At 38.5% G+C, this 26735-nt stretch overlaps 1 protein-coding gene across 8 annotated transcripts; it reads right to left on the reverse strand.

Moving 5' to 3' along the window:
• Positions 1-1275: 1275 nt before the first annotated feature.
• LOC125762609 (vascular endothelial growth factor receptor 1) lies at positions 1276-26734 on the reverse strand. Of its 8 annotated transcripts, none has more exons than XM_049424921.1 (21): positions 26255-26734; positions 17842-18075; positions 17752-17776; positions 17464-17651; positions 17067-17380; positions 16798-16991; positions 16665-16690; positions 16565-16592; positions 14736-14904; positions 14471-14649; positions 14386-14414; positions 14182-14315; positions 14027-14090; positions 12541-12706; positions 12237-12391; positions 11999-12156; positions 11826-11893; positions 9850-10012; positions 9612-9717; positions 9303-9408; positions 1276-1600 (listed from the first exon to the last, which is right to left on the reverse strand). In XM_049424921.1, exons 2-21 carry the CDS (start codon positions 17905-17907, stop codon positions 1323-1325), a joined length of 2616 nt encoding a protein of 871 aa, XP_049280878.1. In that variant the 5' UTR covers positions 17908-18075; positions 26255-26734; the 3' UTR covers positions 1276-1322. The 8 variants fall into 8 exon arrangements, 7 of the variants coding, with proteins under 7 accessions (XP_049280878.1, XP_049280875.1, XP_049280879.1 ...); XM_049424918.1 differs by having other exon boundaries at positions 26140-26734; XM_049424922.1 differs by lacking the exon at positions 26255-26734 and adding an exon at positions 21960-23768 and having other exon boundaries at positions 11826-11890.
• Between the last annotated feature and the right edge of the window lies 1 nt (position 26735).

Here is a 26735-nt window from a genome sequence, read left to right on the forward strand (position 1 = left end):
TAACATTTGTATCGGCAACATTAAACAGGTAACACATTTGTTTCTGTACTTTTTAATATCCCAAGTAGCCAAATTAATAAAAATGCAACCATAACGCTGCTTGCAGGCTGCTTAACGAAAAAACGAACCTTGCCCGAACCTTGGGGTCGTTTAAACTGCACACCGTACTCGATGGAACTATGGAGCTTGTTAGTGGTCGGTTAATGGTTCGTTATGGAACTATAAGGTCCATCAATAAGCACACGGTACTCGATGGAACTATGGGGCTTGTTATTGGTCGGTTAGTGGTTCACAATGGAACTACAAGGTTCAACAAGAAGCACACGGTACTCGATGGCATTTTGTTTACAATCCCATCGCTAATCTGTCAAATGTCGGCATCGCAAAACGACGCCATGTGCTCCGAAAAGTGAACTTTAATAATGCAATGTTTTCCGGTGGAAAAAAAAATCGGTGGAAATTTAACGTAAACGCGATCAAATGAAAGCGCTGTCGTCTTCTGTGCGTTAATGTAAACGTTTCTTGTGTCGTTTATTTTACCTCAAATGATATGTTTTGCCTTGACTGCTAACTGCTAACAGTTCCTTATGCCCTCAAGCGTCCACAGTTTCAACGATGTTAAACGGCATCTTTCGACATTCAAAGAAAATATTGTGATTGTGACTAATGTCTGGAGGATGTATAAATGCAACTCCAAGCAGAAATGAGTCATTTTTTCACATTTTCTTTGGTTTTTTGTAATATAATAATATAATAACATTAACAATAATAATAATATCATAATCTTGCGTGAAAATAAAACTTGCATAAATACTTTCTTTAACATTTTGACGTTCAGGCTGCTTAAGGGTCGGTTAAAAGTACGGCGAACTTTGAAGCTGTTTATCTACTGCAAAAGTCGTATTAGAGAAGCGATCTTTAGCGTGCTCAAATTAGCTGCTTAAGATAATTTGGCTATTTGGGATTTTTACACTTGTATTGACAAATGTGCAGCTACATATATGGAATGATGGAAAAATTGCTTGATTGAATGTATATCAAGAATTTCGACTTTTCACTGCCGTTAAATATAAGCTCGGGGTACATCTATACATATACTAATTGTAAGCTCAAAGATGAACGTGACACATAAACCATACGAAGAGATGCCTTGTTACGGCTCATTGTGTTTCAAATGGCCGTTGTACTATGGATGTAGAATGCTTTGAAAATTGAACCGGCACTTGCAATTAACATCTAGAACATGAAAACACGGCAAAACATTACACACTTACGTACATACAACGGGAACAAGATGTCACCTTAGTGGTTAGTCAAGGATTTCATTTATTGTTTGCTATGGCCAATCGTAATTGATCACTGGTCGGTGGGAATACGTATGTCGGTTCGATTTCATTGAAATCAATGTATATTTTTTTGTGTGGCTGCAAGTGCTTCGATATCTGCTTGAACGATGGTCGCTCGTTCGGGTCTTCACGCCAACATTGTAGCATCAGATCGTACACCTCGGCTGTGCAGTTTTCCGGCCGTTCCAATCGTTTGCCTTCCTGCAGATAGGCAAATAGCTCGTGGTTGCTCACGGAAGGATATGGGTAACCACCTTTAAAAAAGGAAAAAAAAAGGAATTAGACCATTAAATGTTCCTTGGAACTGTGCGGAAAATGCGATTACTCGGGTGGCTCGGATAGAATACAATGATGGCTAAGGTTTAAACTTTAATAGTCCAGTAATTTCGAATGTGCTGGAAGTTGAAATTAGTGTTTGATTTTTCGATGGGTTGATATATTTATATTGAAACTTCTCGTTTGAAATTGAATCCATCTGATACATTTGATTTCGATTTATCCCTTCTTCTTTTCTGGCCTGCTCATGGTCGAGCACGTCGCGTAGACATGGCCTGGTCGCCAATCCGTTTCCAGGAAACTCGGTCCAGTGCTGCAGTCCTCCACCCCCGGCTGCATCCGATCTCCGACAGGTTTGACTCCACCTGATCCAGCCAACGAGCTCGCTGTGCTCCTCTCCGCCTCGTGCCGAACGGATCGCTGACGAGCACCTTCCTGGTGGGGCATGAGTCCGGCATCCTCATCACGTGCCCCAGCCATCGTATCCTTCCGGCTTTGACCACCGTCAGGATATCTGCACCGCCAAACAGCTCAGCTAGCTCGTGGTTCATTCTCCTTCTCCACACGCCCTGCTCGCACACACCGCCAAAGATAGTCCTTAGCACCCGCCGTTCGAAAATAGCGAGTGCATTGGCATCCTCCGTTAGCAGGGTCCAGGACTCGTACCCGTAGAGGACTACCGGACGTATCAGTGTGCGATATATCGTGCATTTCGTGTGTTGCTGGAGCCTTCTGGATCGCAGGAGTTTGTGGAGCCCGTAGTAGGCACGATTTCCCTGAACAATGCGCCTTCGGATTTCGCTGCTCATGTTGTTGTCCGAAGTTACGATCGTACCAAGGTAGCAGAACTCCTCTACCACCTCGAGATCGTCGCCGTCAACTGATACTCTGCTTCCGAGTCGGACTCTATCACGGTCAGAGCCTCCGGCAAGCAGGTACTTTGTCTTCGTCGCATTGATCCTCAATCCAATTCTGTCGGCCTCGCGTTTCAGTCGGGTGTACGCGTCGCACACCGCCGCAGATGTCCATCCGATGATGTCGATGTCATCCGCGAAGCCAAGAAATTGGAGAGAACGGGTGAAAATCGTGCCCCGGATGTCGAAGCCCGCGCTTCGCATGACACCTTCCAGAGCGATGTTAAACAGCAAACAGGAGAGTCCGTCCCCTTGCCTCAAACCCCGGTGAGATTCGAACGATTCCGACAGCATGTTCGATACTCTCACCTTGCACTGCACCCCATCCATCGTGGCCTTCAACAGCCGTACCAGCTTCCCAGGGAATCCGTACTGCTGCATGGTGTTCCATAGTTCGGTCCGATCTATGGTATCGTAGGCCGCCTTAAAGTCAATGAACAGGTGGTGCGTGGGGATTTGATGCTCTCGGCATTTCTGAAGGATCTGCCGTAGAGTAAAGATTTGGTCGGTGGTCGATTTGCCTCCAACAAATCCAGCTTGGTAGCTTCCGACGAAATCTGTGGCAAGGGGCGCAAGTCTGCAGAAGAGTATTCGGGACAGGATCTTGTAGGCAGCATTCAGGACTGTGATGGCTCGGAAGTTAGCACAGTCCAGTCTGTCGCCCTTTTTGTACACTGGGTGTATGACACCCAGCTTCCACTCGTCCGGTAGTTCTTCCTGGTCCCAAATCCTTACGATCAGCCGATGCGTAAGCGCGGCAAGCCTCTCCGGGCCCATCTTGAACAACTCTGCCACCAGCCCATCGCTGCCAGCTGACTTGTTACGTTTCAGCTGTTTGATGGCACTGATGACTTCGTCCAAGGATGGCGGGGGCACTTCGTCATCCTGCTGGCTGTCGCAATACTGCTCTCCTCTGCTTCCTGCAGAGGTCTCCCCTGCATCTGCTCCGTTCAGGTGCCTGTCGAAGTAGCACTTCCACCTTTCGATCACCTCTCGCTCGTCCGACAGGATATCTCCCTCCTCGTTGCGGCACATAGCGGTTATGGGAGTAAAACCGCCTCGTGCCGCATTCAGCATCCTGTAGAACTTACGAGTTTCCCCCGACTGGGATAGCTGCTGCATAAGTTGCTCATCCGACTCTTCGAAGCTGCGCTTCTTGTCCTGGAAGAGTCGGGTCTGCTGCCTTCTCAGTCGTCTGTAGTCTTCCACGTTCTGCCTGGTCTCGCGCTGGAGCATGCGAGTACGCGCTGCGTTCTTTTCGGACAGTGCTCGCCTGCACTCATCATCAAACCATTCCTTCCTCCGGTTACGTGTTACGCGGCCAATAGTTCGATCGGCCGTGCTGCTGATGGCTTGTTCCATCATACGCCAATGGTCATTGAGGGACATCGCCTCGAAGGTGGTGTCCTCCGGCAGCGCTTCCCCTAGCGTGGTCGCGAAGTTCCTCGCCACATCAGCTTGCCGCAACCGATCTATGTCGAGCCTTGGGGTGGGCTGATAGCGCAGCTTATTGGCTGCGCACAGTTTCTGGCGTAACTTAACCATAACCAGGAAATGGTCTGAGTCGACGTTTGCTCCCCTGTACGTACGTACGTCGATAATATCCGAGAAGTGCCTTCCATCGATGAGAACGTGGTCAATCTGGGAATATGTCTGCTGTGGTGATCTCCAGGTGTAGCTGAAGCGTGGTGCGTGCTGGAAGAAGGTGCTGCGAATGGTCATGTGCTTGGAGGAGGCGAAGTTTATTAGGCGGAGCCCATTGTCGTTTGTCAGCTGGTGGGCGCTGAAACTACCTATCATGGGTTTGTATGCCTCCTCCCGTCCGACCTGAGCGTTAAAGTCTCCGATGACGATCTTGACGTCGTGTTATGGGCAGCGGTCGTACTCCCTCTCCAGCTGCGTATAAAATAGCTCCTTATCGTCATCGGTGCTTCCAAGGTGCGGACTATGCACGTTAATAATGCTCAGGTTGAAGAACCTTCCACGAACCCTCAACCTGCACATCCGTTCGTTGATCGGCCACCAACCGATTATCCTCTTTCGCATCGCACCTATGACCAGGAACGCTGTACCGAGTTCATGCTTTTCACCACCGCTCTGGTAGATCATGCAATCACTGCGGTAGGGGCGCTCCATAACTCCTTTCCAGCGCACCTCCTGAAGTGCTACTATGCCGAAGCCGCGGGCCCTCACCTCGTCCGAAAGAATGCGGGTACTTCCGGGTGCTGTGAGGGATCTGCAGTTCCATGTCCCGAGTTTCCAATCGTAGTCCTTATTCAGTTGCGTGGGTCGGTATCCGTTAATCCGATTCGAAAATTCTTGGTTTCCTTTCGTTGCATTTGTATTGGGGGTGGCTTGCAAGGCCTCTCCCCCAACCCCCTGTCTCGTCGGAGGGCCTACGCATCCTAGCTGTTTAAAGTCCCGTAGGGTGCCAGGACAGAAGGGACATCCAGCCGCCCCTAACATGGAGAACAGACGCTGGCTGTCCCCCTCCGCTCAATTTAGCCATATACCCCATCTTCCCAAGGGGTTGGGTTTCCCCGTATACCCAAGCTCAGATATTTGGAGAGATATGTTACCATTCTGTACGACGGGGACGTATTGAGTCGGAGTAGGGTATGGAGTGCCTATATTATCCTTCGAGAGGCTTCGGATCCATACCCATATCAGTGCGGTATGGCTACATACACTGACAACAGAACTCGATTTATCCCTATGAAACATATTTTTAATTCGGAGAAAAATTATTAATTACTAATATGATAATATGGCAGATGACGTCGTTTTGGTACTAAATATTAATTACAGAAATCATACTTTTTTCATCGTGCATAATTGAAAATAAATGAATCGAACTGTGTAATATTTGACTGAAAACTTGAAAATCGCAACATAATTAATGAAATTGTTTAACAATTCCAACTCCTAAACCAATAAGGGTCCCCTTTTCACGATCCCTTTCTACCCATTTTAAAAATCAAAATTTGTTCGCTTATTAATTTTCAGCAATCAATAGCAATGATTTTCGAAAAACGACATGTTGTGGAAAACCTGGGCATCACTTAAAACAAGGTTAGATACGATTGGATTTGGGAGTAATTGAATTTGACACAATTGTTTCCAATGTCCTGACAACACGTTGCAGGTAATGTTCCTGTTCAAACGTAATTTTTTTTAGCCCATGGCACAATCCATGTTATTGATTTTATTTTATCATTAAATAGAATCCATCCAGAATGGTAGAATCCATATTATTGATTTTTTTTCAATTTTATGAATAAGTAGAAGTACAATCTAAATCCACAAAAGCATTTGCCAAATAGAAAATGTAATATTGACGGCTTCACGATAATGCGACTAGAGTGTAAAACTTTTTTTGCCATCTCAAAAGTGGATTAAGGAAATTGATGGTAGCTTAGGCGGTAGAGTTTTCTATTGATTGTAACAATCAGTAGACAGCACAAAAAGAAGAAAGAAAGAAAAAAAGAGTGCATTGTTTATGCTAATTTTTTTAAAACTTTTTCGGCCTTTTTAGGCGTTTTCTTGTTTTATTATTAAAGCTTTTCTTTTTACATCTCTTCTTGCTATTCTCATCTACATTCTTGCTAATTCCATATCCATACAATCAATTCCATTTTAGGAAGAAGGAATGCAGAAAAGTTCTATTTTAACCCTAGAATTATCAGAAGAATAAATTTTGTTTGGAGAGCTTCATGGTAATTAAACAATTATAAAGTAGTTAAAACACGACTCTTACCTATCTGTTCTATAGAGCAATGTATAAAAAAAATCATGCTCGAAGCTCGGAAAAAAAGTATGAGATTTTTTTTTAAACTCCTTTATTCTTCCTAGGGATTTTAAAGAGAAACTCCTACATATCATGGATGTCCAGCATGTCCATGTGAAAGCATAATCATTCAAGGATATAAAAAAACACTAACATTAACATTTGTTCCCTGTGGTGCTCACTGGTGTTTTGTCAAGAAACACCAGAATCCAATTACTTAGGAATGTTTTGAAAGACGATACATAAGTCAAGCACTTGTCGTTGCCAAATTGGACATTTATAATTTGTGACAAAATGGAAAACATTTAACGTTGAAAAGGTGATTTCCGACCTAAACTTTAGTCTCATTTCCCATTTTCATTTTTTGTTTCATTTCAACAAAGAGAATCAATTTAAAAATAAAATGCGATGAAATGTAATATCAAATTGTGTACAAAATATTTCGCGAAATTTTGGATACCGTTTCGCACAACGTTGTTTTGCAAAAAACGCGTTTGAACAGTGAACGTTGTATGAGTTTTTGCATTGCAAAGCGTTTATGTCAGTCGCATTTGATCTGAAATATTTACCAGGTGTTTCGGCAAACTTAAGCTTCATAAAAATGGAAAAAAACATAATGTTAACTTTCAGGCTATAAATTTCGCATTAAAACGCTTGGTTGTTCGTGCTTGGTATTAAATGAACAAAGAGAATGTTTGAATAATGCAATTGTTGCACTTTTATGTATTTTTCGATTTCTATTTTTATTGCAAAGCTTTAATGGTAAATTGTAAACGCATTAATTTGAGAGCTGCCATGCACATGCTCAATTCTTTCAATGTCAGGTTTGATGTAGGCTTTTGTCGTAATCCGTGTAAGCGAAGCACCAGAGATAAAAAAAATTGTAAAGCTCTTGGTGAAATATTCCACAAAGCAAAAAACAACATTTTTTTACGATATACATACAAAATGCAGATTGTTGTCCATGGGGAGTGAGTTTCAACATCAGACAATGTGGTAATTAAAAACGACAAATCCATGGTTGGTTCATTATGACCTACCTTTAGGAAGCCGTCAAATTATGTTTTAAATAAACATCACACCAGCCACACGTTTGCATCGGATAAGACAAACTGGAGCTTCGTGAAAAGATACAAAATTAAATTTTGTTTACTACTTCCGGTAAGCCTATTATACAATGCCGTAAGGAAAACTCACAACGACAAGTTTCCTTAGCACCTTTCGTAACCTTTTGTTTTTGTTACTTATGTTATGTGCAAATGTTGAGCTAAGCTTTACTGAAACTAACAGACACAGCATTTCGAATTTAAATCCGGGAAACCATGTGACGAAAGAAAAATTATAACATTTTGCATGTGAAGCTTTCTAAAACTGGTAAATAAACATTCCTGTTTTTGTTTACAAGTGGGATAAAATGGGAAAAGGCAAAGTGAGATTTCTTGAAATCTTTAATTAAAATTAAAAAAAACCTATAAAATATTGTAACAGCGTTGAATATTTAAGAAAAACAACACATCTAACAAACAGTTGAAACAATCGTTGAATGTTCTGTTCTAAAATAATGTTTTCCTCAAGAAGAATGCAGGACAATTGTGACCATTCTACAACTGTATAACTGTATAGAAACAGTTACACAGTCTCCATAATATCAGCCAAAAATGTATTCTTTGATATTACTTATGCAACTACGCGTAGCAAACATAAGGAAATTGGCTCGTTTTGTTATCATTTGCACTTGAAATTTGGTACAATAATTGATGTAGAACGAACGTTACGTACTACTGGGCCAATACCAGTTCATTTAATAATATTATTGAATTTGCCCATTTGTTTGGTTTATTGCTATCTATCTCGTTTTTGTAAAATTAAATCAAATTGTAAAAAAAATTATCCCAAGAATTCATTACTTATCTAGAGATACTTTCAGAAAATTGTTCCAAAATTTTTAGATGTCAGAATTTGTATTTGCATTTGAGTTGTCTGAAATGTTGATGGTTATCATGTGGTAAGCTTTACGAGTTACATATAGTTATGTTGGTAACTTCATTCGGAGAACTCGGTAACCAGTAACTTTTTTCGGAAACGGATTGTTGCTGTTGAGTTGTTCGTTACCATATTGCATAGCTAATCCATGACTAGTGTTAAACTTGTAACACATATAAACTGTGTTGTAAAACACGGTGTCCCGAGCGATGCTGAGGTGTGTGGTAGAAAAGAATTAGTAGATGATAATTATATTCTTTTCCTGTGCCTAAAATAGTTTTTAATTTGTTGGTCTTTTGGAGCCTTAAAAAAAAGTGTTAGAGCTTTTTTGACCACTTTTGATAGCTCGTAGCATATTTGCAACGTAATTCCACATGTTGTGTTTCTTCATATATCCATTTCAAAATATTTACTGGTAACATATACACTTATTTTGATTGCTATTTTTATAAAAATCATAAAACAAGTTTTTCGAGGTGTTCAAATAGCTATGTTACGGCAATAAAATAACTCTTTTTTTAATAACTCATGCTGTAATGGTCTGAAAAATATGATAAAATATAGGAAGAAGTAAAATTGTATTTAACACAAAACATACGAACATCGTTTTTGTCTATCTCCTCAAGATTTAAAGTAAATCGCAAAAAACTAGGTGTTCATATAGATAGTTGTTTGGCAACAAATTAAAAAAATATTTACTAGAACTTGTTATCATAACGCATTAACCCTTAAAATTGAACTGTTAAATGTAAAATTAAACTGTAACTGTAAAACTTGTTATTGTTTGGATTTATTAATACGAAAGTGGAGGTTCAATCGATACATGTTTGAAAACATATTTTTAAATTTGATTTTTTTTTTCAGATAAACGTACAATTGCTCAAAAAAAATTGCTTTAGAATAGAAGTGAAACCCTTTCACTAAATAAATCATTTTTCTTGCACCTTAATAGACTTTTCGTGTTTCAGATGTACAAGATACTACCGAATACCTTACCTAGTGTGCCGATTTCCCAGAGCACGATTCCAAACGCCCAGACGTCACTCTTGTTCGAATACAGATTATCCCGCATCGCTTCGATCGACAGCCAACGCAACGGGACCTAGTGGAAAACAGGCGTGATTTAACCAGAAGAAAAACAAAAAAAAAAAACACAAAAAGAACGATAACCGCTCGATGACGAAGCGACAGTACCTAGTGTGAAAGTGAAAATCGGTAGACAATAAAATTGGGTTACTATCGAGCAGCGACAGATGGTTGGCACTTGGATTGATTTCACCGAGCAGATCAAAGTTCAGCACGTACCTTTTTGTTCCTGGTGTTGACGTAGATCCCGGTGCGGGATAAACCGAAATCCGATATCTTGAGCGTTTTCCGTTCGTCGATCAAAATGTTGCGTGCGGCCAAATCACTGTGAAGCGAGAAAGGACACGGATTATAAAACCAATACGACGGCGAATTGTTTGCGTTCTAACGGGTTGGTTTCATAATGTAAGCCGTTTGATTTCGTTATCACACAACAACCACATTTAGTTCCACTTGCCGGTGAGTGATCTGAAGTTCCTCTAAATGTTCCATACCGAAGGCAATTTGTTTCGCAAAATTATGCAATTCCTTGTGATCGAGCACGTACTCTAGCGAACAGCTACCGAGCGTTGAACTATTGTCCTCATCACCCATTGTGCCACTCAGCATGGTGTAGGTAGCTACAAATGAAACCAAAGGTAAAGCAGTGTGTGGTTAATTTGAATCCAATAACACAACAGTTTACTGCTGATATTATGTGTGTGTGTGTGTTTTTTTGTGTAGTATTTAAACACATGTAACGGTCATAATGGTATGCAAATGGTGGTTAATTGATTAATAATTATACTTCTGTAGTGGTAGGTAGTTACGTTTATGGTTCTGAAGGGTTGAATGCAAATTGTGTGAGTTTTTAATGGATATAACATGATGAAGATTAGGGCGGCCCGGTGGTGTTTGTGGTAAACGGCGCAGGTCTACACGGCAGGACCGGGTTCAAATCCCATCCGGACCGTCCCCGGTAGCAAGGACTGACTATCCGGCTATGTGGTAAAATAAGTCTAGTAAGCCAGAAATGGCCGGCGTTGAACTGTAAGGTCGTTAAAGCCAAGAAGAAGAACATGATGAAGAATAATGATGAAGCATTTGAGCAATCAAACATTTGAGTTATGACTGAAATTTCTGTTCATTAGCATACAAAATATACAAAGATGCAATTATAAGTAGTTATAAAAACAAATGACCAACTATAAACGTAACTGTATGAAAAAAACAAGTTAGCGGTAGAAAAGCTACAAAGCTATACCTAGTTGTAATTTTCCTATTACAAACAAAATTGGGGCAGTTCCGCATTTTGTGTCTGTTGTACATCACTGGTTGATATTGAACGAATATCATGAAAGGTTGGTTACTCTTCGTTTTGCAAAAATTGTTTTGTTTTGTAAGAAATTTTCGCTGAACATTCGTTAGGTATCGGAATTGGTTTTTAAATACTTTTTGTTTCGTTGCTGCTTTTTCTAGGGTGTTTTTGACAGTTATTAGCATACGCATGTAGGCATATGTAGGTATAATATTTTTGCTACACGGATACATAATGTTGAAAACTATTCAAACGAATAAATTGTAGCGCATAAATCAACCAAAGCACACATGACGTTTTATTTGTGCTATTTTATTCAATGCAGTGCAGTGTGTATTTTATGAAAAAACCGGTGAACGTGATACGTGTGGAATCGGTCTTACACGACAAAACCAGACATCAAATCACATTCCGACCGTACTCGGTACGCAGGACTGTCTATCCTGCTACGGGTAAATAAAGTTGAGGAGACCCAGAAATGCCAGGGCTATTGAAACCTTAGTGTCGCAAAAGGAGTAAAAGAAGTTAAATCTTGCTTCCTGTGATTGTCATCTTTCAGAAATATGCAGCGACAATTGGAAGGAAATCAAGATCGTTGGGTCAAAGTTTGACACACGTACCACAACACCAACAAGCGCAGCAGGAAGTGATATACGTTTAGTTCCTTTGCCACTCTTTCTAGAAACACCCAGACAGTGAATAGTCGGTTTATCCCAAAGTGGCCATCGGTGCAATGGACAATGAATGTTTAATTAGCAATTCGTTCAAATTTGAACTAGAATTTGAAATAGAATTTGAAGGTGGGATGCGTTAGGGGAATTGTATCTACCGCTAAAGTCTTTAAAGAGTTTTCTTACCAAACAGATCTGGATTCAAATGTTTTCCGATAATCTATTCAAAAATTTATTGTGTGTTCCTATTGAATTCTTCTACAATAGATGTCCAGAGTTATTAAGGAAATATTAGTTACGAGAAGATTGAACATATAAAATGTCCACTGGAAAACATTCATTAAAAACATATTTTTATAGGCAAAGCTAGGTTTTTGAGGGTTCGGCTATTGAACCATAAATTGCTGCAATGTTGCTAGTTAAAATTATGATACCCAATATGCCGATGCATAGTTGAAATCTTACTTTCCGTTACCGATGGTCGGGTTGCGGTATCCGTTTGCGTTATATACGATGCGTCCGAAGTAGAACTGCTGCAAAAAAAGACGTAGTTAGACGATGTGCCCAACTGTACTAAACTATATGCTTTGTTGTTGCCAACATTGTTTAACTCCCTACAGCCCATAACCAGTACTCACGACGTATGCAACAGGTCCAGATATTTCACCATGGGACCAAAAATATTGCTGACCGGAGTTGTACTTTGAACCGCGCTGGCATTTTCCAACTGCGAGCTTACTTCCAACTGATGAACTTTTGCTAAATGTTTTGCACGGATTTTTCGAAGATACTCCAGCTGCAAAATATGGTACGAAAAGGTACAGTAACCGGCATGTTACATATTTGTGATCGGAAAATGGTACGGGTATACTGTACCAGATCGCCACAGCCAACGTACTCCATTATCATCGTAAGTGGCTCTTTGATGGTGCAGCATCCAAGCAGTGCAACGATGTTAGGGTGTTTGCCAACCTTTTTCATCATTGTGATTTCATCGAGAAACTCATCAAACTCATCGCTCGATGAACATTCTGTGTGAGAATGGGAGAATAATAGAAGAAGAGTTACGGTATTGCTTGGAATAGTAAATATTTGGTTGTTAATGGCTTCGTACCTTCGAACGTACAGTGCATGGAAATGGAAACAGAACGACGTTATTATGGGCTTTAAACGTACTTACTTTTTAGCTGTTTGATTGCAACGATTTTTGGACCGTTCAAACCAGGTAACTTAACAGCGCTAGCCATGAACACGCGTCCGAACGCTCCTTTTCCAATCTCGCGTCCAATTCGGAGACAGGAATGCGGAACTTCCAAATAATCAGCATCACCCCGTGCGCGGGCATTCTGTGAACAGACATGGTGAACAGAGAGTACAGATTATCATTTAAAACTATTAATTATTTATTATACAATTAAACAATTATTATTGTTAAATTAGTTTAAGTAGTGAATAAACTAATGAGCAATTACTTAGTGATTGGAAAGCCGGAGTTAAAACATGAATTTGACTTTGAAAATTAAACAAGGGATATTACTCAAAAAAAACCCCTAGTCGAATCCAATATCTACTTCGGTGTCTACTTTACAGTGTTGACGTAGTTGTCACCGGAATCATCGTTCGATGTTGTCCAACGAGTTTTCCATTTGTGAGTATCTTATTTAGGAATTTTTCGAAAATAGCAATGGAGATTACCATTCTTTTTTATTGAGATAAATAAAAAAACAAATTCTTTAACTTTTACCATTTTTCACTTCGAATTTTTCCATATTTTTCAATTGATATTTAAACTCTTAATGGGAGTTTCCGCTGTTTGCATAAATGATTTCCACAGCTTACCAGTTAAGCTTTGTATTTCCCGTAGTTTTTTTTTTTGAAGAATTTTCTATTAATTTCCACGTGATTTTTGTTTTCAGCCAAAAAGGGGGACACTGATTATTATTCCGCACATTAACATATAAACATGCAAGTTTCCCAGCAGTTTCGTGTTTTACGAATTAACTCGTCACTTTTCATTGGACAATTTTCTCAGTATTCTGCAGCTTATCGAATTACAAAATTCTAACTATTTCCTGCAGTTTTATAATGGTTTTTTTTGCCTTAGCTGCTGCCGGGATTATTCCTTGTTATCCAACGTTTCAGCATGAAGGTTGTCCCGCATTATTCATTGCATTCATGAGTTTCAACCTTCCTATGAGGTTTTTCTTAGTTTAGTTTGGGTTTTTCATCATGACTTCCTAGTAATTGTGTGTCCATTATTTTCGTTGGAAATGAACCAGGTGTTATGGAAGGATAACAAAATTGTTGAACCGGCAGAAAAAATCCACTTTTAATATAATTAGTGGTGTTTTATCTGGGCGCACTATGAATTAACGAGAATAGCTTCTCGTGACGGTATGGTGACAAGTTCAGAACGATGAATATTATTGTTTAGAACAAGCACATGAATTGAGAATATTGGTTGCACAATGAAGAAAAAATTAGTATTTTCTAGTTCCAATAAAATTCCACAACTATGAATGCTTTGTATTTGCTATCGTTTTAAATGTGTCTAGCGGTTTAGATATGTCATATATGTTACAGATATAATAATATCTATCTATTTTACCTAATATTATATCGGGACAAGATACACTAGGTGTAAACAAAATGTAAAAAATGCTTACCAAAATTTCCATATCTACGTACAATCGATTTTCCTCCATTGCTACCTGCGGATGATGATCCCCACTGCAAAATGTTAGGGAGAAAGTGAATATGAAAGCCACTAGTTTTATAGCATGCATGATAATTTTTTTTTCTAAAAGTATCAGTAATTTACCTAGAGCGGACATAGACTCCTCTCCAATTGTTGGCTTTCCATCGGAATTTTGTACGACGTTTGTAATAGATAAATATACAGCTAGCGATCGCTACCGCAATTGACACTGCGAGTAGTGCGAATAATATTGGCAGCTTGAAAAGTTGATGAATATAAAAAGTTGATGAAGTTTTTTGTTTGTTACGATAAGAAGATAAAACTTACCAAAATAGACTTAGAGGGAGGGGTTTGAACTGTGAAGTAAAAGTATTAATTGAATAGCAAGAACATGAATGAGACGCAAACTTACACTTGTACGTGGGCATTGTTCGTTCACAATAATTGTTAGCATCAACGAAGGCAGACGTTAGCAGAAAGCTGGCACCATGGTTCGGGGCGAATTCATCCACAAAAAACGTGTGGGTATTACTGGTCGTGGGATCCACGATGACAGAGCAAAGTAGTGTGCCAGTTTCTTCCGCTTGGATTCTTAAATTGCAATCAGCGAACGAAAGAACAATACAGAACGAAATGCGTAACTGTGGGGGTATATGTAAGGCCTTGAAAATGCTTACGCTAGTGACAGTCCAACTATATCGTTTATCGATGTCTGATGCCAGGTAACCGTTTTTAATGGACGCCATGTTACTACTATTGCCGACCCTTCGAGGCGTGCAACAAGCAGAAAATCGGGAAAATTACTCAAACGGTTACATTCGCAAACTGTATCATTCGTACACGTTACTAGACGCGAAATGAAACGTAAGAAAAAAGTTTTTAATTAATACGCAAGCAGTAGTTGATTCCTAAAAGTTACATTCGTGTACGTTCTATGTAGAATCGAATTGAAACTGAACAGTTAAAAAATATTTGATAAAACCATTGAAAATATCAGAACAAGGTAAAGCTAGATAGCTACTGGTAGTCTTCATGATACACTATTATAGCGGACCGTCGAAATCCGTAAAGTTCCACGTTTCTTAAATTTGGAAATTTCGCGCTTCTTTAGCGATTAAAAGTTATTGGAAACACAAATTGTTTAATCTAACTAAAATATTTTAAGTGAATCCTTATTTTTTGAACTTGAGAGTGTTACAATAAATTGAATGCAGTCAAAAAGATTGTTTCATGTTAAATGAAACGGTAATACCGTTAATTTTGCAATAAATTGGACAGGAAATAAATGCCAAACTACGCGTACCTCCGATGTGCTTACCAAAAAAAAACACGCTTCTATAGAAGCATTTTGTACAAAGTACCATGCGTCTCCATCGGTTAAACGCTAAGCAGATAAAATGTATTTCCATTTTTTTTTCAAAACTAGTCAGGGGCAGATTGGTCAGTAAATTAAATAGACAGTAAATAAAATTGAATACTATTTTAAAACCAATAAAATATATTCAAATGAACACAAAAGATTAACGTTCTGTTCCCGTCCAGTCATTATCGTGATTATCGCCAATGTGTGTATCGTCAATATCGACAAAGTATCGTGATTCTTTTTCTTCACCAATACAATATTCAACCTCAACAATAGGTTATAATCAGGCAACACAGAATAATTAAAGGTTCAACAATTTGAATATATAACTAGCTCAAACATCTGAATGTGTTACAAGCGTGATTTCAAAAGTTAACGTTAAACAAACGTTAAACGAGTTCTTCTTCTTAGCTTTACGACCTTTAAGGTCATGCTGGCCATTTCTAGCTTGCTAGACTTATTTTTACCACGTCCTGTCGTGTCGAATCGGACCCGTTTATCACATACATTACCGGGCCGCCCACTAAAAACGTTAAACGCCCATTAGTTTAACGAGTTAATTAATGAAAATAATCAACCTAAAATAAAGCTAAAAGCGGAAGCATCATCATAATTGAACAAAATGACAAAATGTGGCAAACTGTCCTTATTACAGAAATATGAAACACAATACTTCAAAGGATAAAATCGACAAACAAATCACTTCAATCGGTCGAAAGTGAATTTGGCGAAAGCTCTGTACCTTTATAATTTTTGAAAAACTTTTTAAATGACTACAGCATAGAGTTTTAAAAGAACGATGAAATTGAAAGAAGAAGAATTTATGAAATGTCGCAAAACAATTTTCGAAAGTTTCAAAGCTAATTTACTTTACATTGGACGCGATAATGTTATGTTCCAGCTTAAGCAACGGTCACAGATAATGGGTATTTCGAACGCCTCTGGGGAACGATTTATTGTGCTTTAAACCGTGTCAAAAATTATTTGGGAAGTACAAAGAGAGCGCAAAAATTAAATAACTTATCCGTACATACATAGAAAATGACGTGATTCAGATCACACTACAAAAAAACTAGTAAAGTAGAATATTTAAAAGTTAATATTTAAAACAGGACTTTTTTCCTCCTTCAAACATAAACTTACCTTTAGAACCCACAGTTGTATTGTGCAACTGAAACATTGAGAGAAAGAAATGACCAAATTATTATACAAAATATACCAAACCCTGCCATATGAAACTTACCCGTTGTGCGGAATCGGGGAGTGTTACTGCATGTTGTACATATGCATGCAAACAACCGAAAACGAAAAGATATACAATAAACAAATGTATAAGTTTCATGTGCGAAAAAATAGTATGTTTGTCAACATATTACCACGCAATGGTACAGCAGCATGTTCGCAGTCTCTTGTATCTATTACTTTCAGCTGTATTACGAAGATAAATTTGCTGCCGGCGAATTCATTGATATCGAAGCTGTGCGTACCGGTGCCAATGGGGAGAGCTAATTCCTTCATGCTGGAATGTAGACCACCCCATCCAAGATCGTTATTCGTTCCACGTCGCACGCTGCAGTTGTATAACGGGGTTTGGAACGTTGCTTAGTGCAGAATAGTTGGAATATTATTAATTGATATAACGTACCCGATGTGGATCGCTTTCAGGGTAACATTCTCCGGTAGATCCGTTTCGTCGAATGTACCAAGCGCCCAGCTGACGATGAGCTGACTGGTGGTTCTGTTGATAACAGCGGATGTGTTAACGAGGGCGGGCAAATGTTCTGCGTAATAGCATGAGCATAAACCTTCCACGCAATCGGGCACTTGAACTATATTCGTTATTTTCGAGGAAGAGCTCATCGGCTCTACCTCTATCAAATAGGTACAGTGCGACTGGATCGGACAGATATGCTTATAATAACCGTCATCGTTCTCCGGTATTATAACTTCGGTAGTTTTCTATTAAAAAAAAAGATTCAAATATTACTTAAATCCACTTATAATGTGCCAAACGTGTACTAAAACGTACTAAACTAGCTTACCGCGCTAGCAACGATTGGAGCACATTTTATGAGCTTATTATTTTGGAACGGACTATCCTTGAGGGTACATGTTTCTGAATCGATATGCGTTGCAGTAACATGATAGTTGGTACTGTCTGGTAACGTTGTGTTCCACCAGACGTGCAGCTTTAAATCCTGATCGCTACGAATCGGTTTGACCATTAGTCCTGGGAAGTAAGCGTGAGTCATTGTAACAGTGCGTTTCAAATCAAAGCAAAACAGAGCACTTTATGTAACATAGTTTCCAATTAAAATTAGTGCACTTACCGTAAATTTCTGCTGAGCCGCTAACCTAAAACCATAGTGAAACTTGTTTTTAGTAGAGAAATTGAAACTACCGTTATATTAGCGTATTACCTTTCCTACGTTCAGCACTGCGCAGACCATGAAGACAAAATTGAAGCTTTTGCTGAAAGCCTCCATTAAAATGTCATTTTAAAGTGGATAGGCTACCGGTAGCGTTGATCCTGTTACGCTACATATAGACTTTAGGTGTCTTATCATTCGTGCAAATTGCTCCGTGACAGGCGACTATTGCAACACACTCAGCTCATGCACTCTGCTTTGAAGGTTGTAACACATAAGGACTCGCTAAATTTGATCAAAAACAAAGTTATGGTTATATCGTGCGTACAACAATACAAACACACACACACACGTATACATATATTGCTTGCTAACATAATGTTCAAAGTAGAACAATAGTACACGAATATCAACCAAGAGTGAAGAGTAAACTGTGTATGTAACATACATAAAAAAGCTAGCGATTCTATTACTATTTTTTTCTATACCCACGAGTTTAGCCCACCCGATAATGCACTTAACACGAACATTACATAGTACACATAGCCATTAACGTCTACAGTACATTTATCAAAAATTTAAAATAATGTCATGTGCACAAAGTATTTGCCAAATTTAATAAAAAAAAACTATGCACAGCGGCAGAATAATTATGATTGTGTTTAATATTAATTCGATTAAATTAATTTCGCAACAATATTTTCAATTGCATTCTTTTGCTGTCGGGGATTGTTGTGTATGCTATTATTGAAAAAGGATAACATATTGTTCAAATTAACTTTTCACAGAGATCGCATCAATCTATTGTCAAGTATTGTGTGTAGGCTTGGGAAACGTGTTGTGCATTTTAAACCGAACACACTTGTGGCTTACATCATATGTGCTAACAATTATAACAATACACAGCCATGTAGACTAATTTGATTGCCTAGCTTTATAAGCACCTTTGTGACATTTACGTCTGCAATCGATACAGCACGAAATGTATCCTATTCTATGTGCAAATATTTAATTAAGCTTAATGAAATCGATAGTCGGTTTGAGTGTTGATAGAGTTCAAATAAGCTCGTCGACCATATTTCCTTGGGGTAGGTAAACCTTTGCAATACGTTTGTACCAAGTTAGTCCCAGCTAGGTTCGATACTTCGATGTAAAAAAATCGAACAAATAAAATGAACAGCATTAAGAATTAAGCTTAGTTAATAAAAAGAAAATTGCAATTTCTCTAGAAAAGCATACAAGTGCGCACATTGGAGAGAATTCGCTTCTATTTTTTCACCTCGGAACCATTTGCTTTAGCACATACAGTTTGCATCAATTATGCCGTCTTTGATTGCACTTGGTGCCATACTCATTTCTTGGTACAGTCATGGTTATTTGCCTGGGTAGTAAACAACGGACGATAACTTTCCGCGCCATGATGCTTGACATTGGATTCAAGCATACGTTTAACAAGAGTGTGATGCAATTTATCAAATATAGGTTGAATTAAGTAGTGGCACCATTTAATAATGTATTCAAACAATGTGCAAAATGGAACACATCTTGTGGAATTTCTCCCTAGCCATATTATGAAAAAGTGAAAGTTTAAGCACATGCAGCAATTTGAATCAACTGGAAGATGCAGCAAGGCAAGATAATAGTTTGTTCACAATCCATCCATACGATGTAGATCACATTTCAATTTTTGTGAATTACATTTTTACATTTCGATGTGATTTCTTTCGAAACGGGGAAAATTATAAATTCCGAACCTTCGTTGGAGAGGAAGGTCTTTAGAAGAATGTTTGGACTCGTTCGTGTGGAAGCACAAAGAAGGAGCTGCTGTAATGGCGCATGTAGTATCGCACTGCAAATTTAATTCATCAGACTCAAATGACACGAGGCGAATGTCAGCCAACAGGCCCAAAGCCTCTATAAAAAAAATTAAAAAAAATACTCAAATGACCTAGTTGTGTGATTCGAATGGCACCTGACGACTCAACCCGTAAAGTCATTTTAAGTCGTTCACATGGACATAGGACGCCCGGTACATACAGAGATGGAATGATGTCGTTGATGCGTCCGCCAGAAAGGCCATGATAATGGATTGGCCGACGATAGCGCTTGGCCGTGAGCGGTTTAGAGGATTACAGAACTGTAGTGTTGTATTGCATAAATTTTTTAATTACTTGCCTTTTTTGTAAGTTTACTGTATTTCACTGACCACTAGTCAGTTCATTCCATTTCCTCTGCGCTCACATGATGTAATTAGTCTTTCGGTAAAAAATGAAAACTGTCTTTCGCTCCAATGAATGAAGTATTCCATTCGTAAAGTATTTTAGTTATTTAACGACTTTTGTCCATTGGGTTGGACAAATTGTGTGTTCTAATCTAAACCTACCGTCGTACAAAAAGATGCTGACTGTTCTATAGCATTTATTACATATTTAACTAGCCAGATAAGGATTCTGCTAGTGTAGTGAAGCAATTTTAATGTGACGAATAAATAAATAAATAAAACATGTACTTCCTTTTTTTCTCGATTTATCATCTGTCACCAATGTTCAATTAATAACATGTCAACTTGTAAGCATTACTTTTACTTTTGGTCTCAACAAAGACGAGGAATTCCATTTGCAACGAATGTCTATGTCGGGTCATATCAAGAAAACTGCTCCTTGCGTTTGACCTTGCGTTCGATGTTTTCCTTTAAAGTTCTGTCGGGCGCAACGATTGGAAGATCTTTGGTAAAAAGTTTTCTTTAACACATGCTTAACTAAAACCTTCCGTCGCTTCTTCTAGCTTCTGTTACTGATCACTGGCCTTGACTGGCATTTCCGCATAACAAAGTACATATTGTCCAGCTACTTTTTCACTGTTTCATTGCTCAACCTCCAAGAAGAACAAAGAGATCGCTTTGCTCTTCATATTTAGATATAGTTTTTTGTTATAGGATAGGACACGAAGATTCATAACGTGTAAAACTGTTTCGCTGCTGTGTGCCTGTCCAAGCCTGCCTTTTAATAAAGATTCGGAAGGAGTTGCCTGACTGTTTTCGCAATGGGTAATTAATTGATAGCGTCTGTGAGAACAGTTACAAAAGAATACAAAACACTGAATGAACCACTAGCTGGAGGGGAACTCGTTTGAAAAAATCTTAAAAAATTGTCAATTGCTTTAATGCATACGATATTAGCCTTCGAGCTTTTGAAACCCCGAGAAAACAATTAACGGTATACGAAATTTGTACCGCAGAATAACATTGTTTAAAAATCAATGTACTTGAGTATCCCAAAATGTAGTAGAGTTGTACAGTTGGAAGTCATAAACTCATCCCGATTACTGCCCTGACCTAATGTCTTTCAATTACCGCTTGTTTGCATTGATAGGCCAGGAACTTTCCGAGCTTAACTCCGAGTGGATTAATTCGAACGAAAACGTCAAAAAATGACGCAATATGATTCGTGTATGTGCGTAAAAAAGGATTTCAAAATTGTATGGTGAGCGAGAACGATTGATGTTTAAATGTTTAATTACTTGTGTAAAAAAAAAATGTTAACGGATTCAGACTAATAGACCTGATACTGCTAGCATTGGTGCATATTGAACGTGAATAAGGTCGCTTAAAAGAACTTTTTTTATGAACATATTAACATAAAATATAAATATGATTAACATATTTAAATCTTATTCATTGTGTATATATCTACTGCCAACGCTTGAATGTGCACGTTAAAGCATGGAATTTTTCATGGCAGATACACAATGGCGCACAAATTTCGAACGCCAGCCACTGATTCAGTTTGAGTAATATGTTGTATTATCCAACTGTTTATTTTGTATAATAGAGTTACGGCAAAAAAAACTGTTGAAATTATGTGTAAAAATACCATAACAACACACCCATCACATCACGTTTGGTAATTGGTAAAACGTGCACACTACAAAGATTTGATTGTTGCTTTTTTTGCTAATAATATCCTTTACCCGCATAGAATTTCATCCTATCCTAAAGTTTCGCTATGCGGTTAGCACGTGCCGGCATATAGGTAGGAAGCAGGGGAAATAGTTCCACATAGGTATCAAAGTATCGTTGCGAATTAATTTATTGGTAAAAAAGGCAACTATTTCTCGAGTATCATGTAACGTTTAGTTTTATCTAAACTTTACTACACCTTATCACGCACCTGAACTTTTCTTACGTTATGCGCCAGTGGTGGCGTAGTTGCTTTTGTTGTTGCTGTTGCTAAACTGCCAACCGCGCCAAGAAACACACCGCCCAGCAATCTGTAGAAAAGGGTGCGAGAAATTCTTTGGGCGTCCAACAAATTGACGCAAGATATCGCCACAATCTTATCAACGCTTCACGACGCCAATTCCGATTGTGAGCATTATCTGTAAACAACTTCACTGTTGCTCATTTCGGTAGGGACAAGCAGGGAAGCCATCATACGCACCAGAAAAGGCCTTTTCAATGTGAAGCGACTCGTTACAAATACCTTGGTTTCGGGCCCGTTTTTTCTTTGTCACACATAATCGATTAAAGTCAAGCATGCACACTAATCTTACAGCGAACTTTTTCGTGGAGCATTGAAATTGCTTACACTTGGTTAATAACCGAAGGATGTTGGAATGGAACGATCGCGTAGGTACCTAGGGAACCGTTTGATCTCTAGGGTATTGCCGTGGAACGAACATTAAAAGATTCTCACTTTAATTGCACACGGCATAAGGCATGTATCCACACTTGAATTAATAGTTTCACTAACAAATCACCGTTCGAATTAGTGCCTGGCTTATACTTCTCATTAGTTGTGGCTTAATATCTCATTATACGTCACTGGTAAGCACTGTATGGGAGGTGGCGGTACGAAAGCAAACACTGAATCAATTTATCATTTCGAGCGTGACCAGAAACGGTTGCGACACACTTCAGCATGACACTCCCGTCACACTAAAAACACTAAGATAAGATACGCGCACTACGATGAACGGGCACGCGGATAACACACGACCCACAAGCGCTGTTGAGCCTTCCGTCGGGAATCGAATGTCATATGCAACTGGTGCGTTGGAACAAAACCGACGTACGGTGATACTCAGACGCACCCGAAGCTCTCACTACTAGTGCTTATCGGCCACACTCTGCAGGATGTTCTCTTATTCCTGCTCTCTCTCTTTCTCTGGATGCGATTGTTTATGGTGACTTCGTTGTACGTTTTTTGCTACAACCCCCATCCGCTCCATCATGTCACCTTACGGCATGGAAATGATTCTATACCGCGATCAGTAGAACAAACGGAATGTGTAAATAAACATACGAATGATAGGTAAAGTGCGATTTTCATCAACACTCTCGCATCCATATTTCCTTGACCTTCAGAGCGCATCGCCATTTGCTTGTGTCGTACCGTACCTTGGATATGTAGGTACGGCCGAGTGAAGTTTGCATTGCTTAAACATGTTTGCCCTCGATTTGTCAAATCAAATATTCGGCAGAAAATGGAATTGCTTATCGACTGGACAGGTATCATCGCCAATGCTCAAGCACACCATCGTCGAAGTCAAGTGGTTTCCGAAGAATGGTTTAACTTTTAGTAGTTCCTACGCTTTTCGATAACGGTTGCCGGGTGGTAATGAGCTTTTTTGGATGCGATTGGCGAAGGCATAGGAACAGCTATACAATTATTAAGAGAGTGCCAAAAACAATTAAAATGTCTCTTTGTGAACGAATAACCGCTTACATTGAAGTGCACTGCTAAAAGCATAACAAACAACCAACAAAGTGTGCCGAAGGAGTGAAGTGGGAAGGATTTTTGTTTCATTTAAGTCTAGCTAGTAACGCAACGAAGCATGGGACCAGGTAGGTAAGTGATTTTTTTATAATCAAATTATTTGGCTAAGTGTCATACTTTTAATGCTACATTTTTTTTGGTATGCAGCAAGCCCCCAAAAGGCATTTATCGATAAAGCATCAAGTTCGGAAAAAACAATCAATCGATACGTTACGCTTTTATTATTTCCAAGAAAAATGTCCCAAAATGGCTCATTTTAAATTGCTCATCGTCAGCGTAGCAGCATGGGTGGCATTAAGCTTAAGGCTTTAATTGAATGTTTTTTTACGTGAGTTTAAGCTTTTTTTTGTTAAGCTGTTTCATGAAAGTAACGTTACAAACGAAATGAGAACATTTTATGCTACGACTACATCAAAAACTTTTTTTGGCAGATTATACTAAAGAGATTGACAAAAAAAAAGTTTGTCACATTGGGTAAAACCAGATGCTCTCGACATACATCAAAGCATTGGTGGCGTCTTAAAAAAAAGTGTTAATACGTTAAAATTTTAAATTGAAAACAGTATACGTTTTGCTAGTAAAAAAGTTTATAGCTAGATATCATCTTTTTACAAACCTAGTATGGAAAACATTGTGTACGGAACCATCGTACACGAAATTCTGTTTTTTATGCTTTAAACAACATTTCCTGGTTATGCCAGTCTCATTTTATTATTTTATTCGCATTTGGTTATTTATCAATACAATCGTTGCAAAGTTCAGACATCTTAATCGTGCACGATCATACGCTACGGCTAGGTTAGTAGTTGGATGTAAATATTTACGCTCATAACAAGAAAAGATAGACAGAGCTGCACGCAACCAGTGAGATTCTGATTCTACCCATCGTACCACTGTTGTTGTTGGTTGTGGCCGGAAATTGGAAGCTGAGCTTGAAGCTTGAACACGATCGGTTAGACAAATATTGCTATACAGATAAATATCCACTGCCATTAGTAATGAAAATGATTGTTTATGTTTACTACTGCTCAATCGATCATTCCTGCACCATTTGCATATACACACACACACACATATGGCAACCATTGGGTAAATATCTAGTGCTGTGAAATTTGAAACATATGGCTGCGAAGTCGTTTAAATTAATCATATTTGTAATACCGTCAAACATTCAATTGCGATTTAATAATAGTATTGAGGAATAAAAAGGTAAAAAGAGAATTTCTTGTTTCGTTTGTAACAATTAATTGGATATCTGTAAACATTCTGTTGGTTCTAGTATATGACAATCCACACACAATTCAATCCAAAATTAAACGATGCTGCCAAATTAATGCAAATTCAAACAAATTCAAACATCACATTACAGTTCAGGATTAATTTCAACCGTCACGAACAGAAATGTTGGTCATTTTTAAGGGAGCATCAAGCGCAATAAATTAACTTCGTTGCGTTTCCCAAAAACACTTAAACACACACATCACGTTTGTCACTAGACTCTTGTGAGCATCAACGTTTTGATGGTCTTTTGTTTCATGATGGCTCGTCCTGCCGGAAGCTGTGTTAGTGGAATAATATATTCCGTATTAACTTAATTGCTGAGTGTTACAGTTTCCAGCTAGAGCACACAGTATTCCTAATGGGTAGTGCCCATGGTATATTAACATTAATTTTTAATTGTATGTATTGGTTGATAAACCCTTTTTTGTTTCAAATTGGTAGAGAATCTAGCATTTATTCAAATGGGGCATTCGCACCCACTTCGGTTTGTTCATTATTAATTTTTGCACATGTCAAAGATTATAAATGAGCTTAAAGTTTTGAATTTGTCCACACGGAAGAGTTCTTTAACATATTTTTAATTAGCTTTACATTTTTACCTATGTGTACAGTTTTTAAAAACCAGTAGCCAAATGTTCTAACACGAATTCCTTTCCAGAATGTCCCAATGTCCTGAATGTCCGGAACGGAACGTCATAAAACACCTATCAATAACCGATTAATATCTCCAATATTATAGTGTCACCAAAAAAACAACTGTGTTTGAGTGGTTTTAACACGTGATTAAGAGCCATGTATTGTGCTGAGGGAACGTTAGTATGAAGCATCATCGAAACAAAGCACTCAACAAGTGATAATTAGGACTTGAAAATGTTAAGTGAGTTTGCTTGCACTCATTCAATATTTTATGCTTGTGTTAATAATCACGTATACTAACTGCATCTTTAAGCAACATGGAAAAGTTAAAAGCATGTTTATTCGAACATTTTTTGTAACATTCAACAGTGTAACCGTGAATAAACAACCACATCGTCACTATAATCGTTGCCGCACCACAAATTATCTCTGCTATTAATCTTATTTAATTTGGCTATTAATTTGAAGAAGAAAAACAACATAGCTCTATTGACATTTAAGGGGTGTATTTTTTCGTCTTTCACATTGTTAGTAGCTGGACATCGCATCCATCAACTAACACATAACTTGTTTTATCCTTTCACATTTTCTCACAATCAATTTGGGCATTTCCTCGCCTTAACTATAAGACACATTTTCCGATTCTGTTTTTTACCAAACTTTCTGTTTTGTTTTTCCTTATCACAAGTCTATGTGTATTGCGATCGTAACTTTTGTTAACTTTGTCTTGAATCATTTTAAACATCCTTTTACAACACATTCAACACTACATTCGTATTGACTAGTTACAACAACGATGTTCAAATTTAATGTCGTGAATACGAAAACTTCGCTCTGCTTTTGAAAGAAGCGCGTAGATGCTGTTCCATCATCTAACATAAACTGACGATACGCGATTGCGTTCGGTCGGTCATCAGCTGCCGTTACTAATTTGGAGTTCGTGCTTTCTCTCAGAAACGTATCTCTCGCCTTGTGCAATATTCCTCTCTGTTTATCTTTATATCGTAGTACGAAGCCAAGTTCAACAGGACGTATTATTCTGTTCAGATACATGTCGTAGTAAAATGCTATGCCAGACAGTGCTTTTACGGCAGGCAGTTTATTGTTTAACCAAGAAGGAAAAGTATCAAAAGATAGTACACGTGTTTTTTTTTACTTCAAACTGCTAATCATAGCATTGCCTAATTACGTGTGTTACTACTTTTTGTTTGTTCTCTGTTATGAATTAAAATACACCAGAACGGGCATACA

This window comes from Anopheles funestus, chromosome 2RL (genome assembly GCF_943734845.2).
Source record: "Anopheles funestus chromosome 2RL, idAnoFuneDA-416_04, whole genome shotgun sequence".
Lineage (NCBI taxonomy): Eukaryota > Metazoa > Arthropoda > Insecta > Diptera > Culicidae > Anopheles > Anopheles funestus.

Coding starts and splice junctions, on each gene's coding strand:
- LOC125762609 (XM_049424921.1), bottom strand. CDS start 17,907: ATGGAGGCTTTCAGCAAAAGCTTCAATTTTGTCTTCATGGTCTGCGCA. Junction 14,905..16,564: donor TACAACTGTGGGTTCTAAAG/GTAAGTTTATGT, acceptor TTTCGCGTCTAG/TAACGTGTACGAATGATACA. Junction 1,601..9,302: donor CTGGGAAATCGGCACACTAG/GTAAGGTATTCG, acceptor CCTTTTTTAAAG/GTGGTTACCCATATCCTTCC.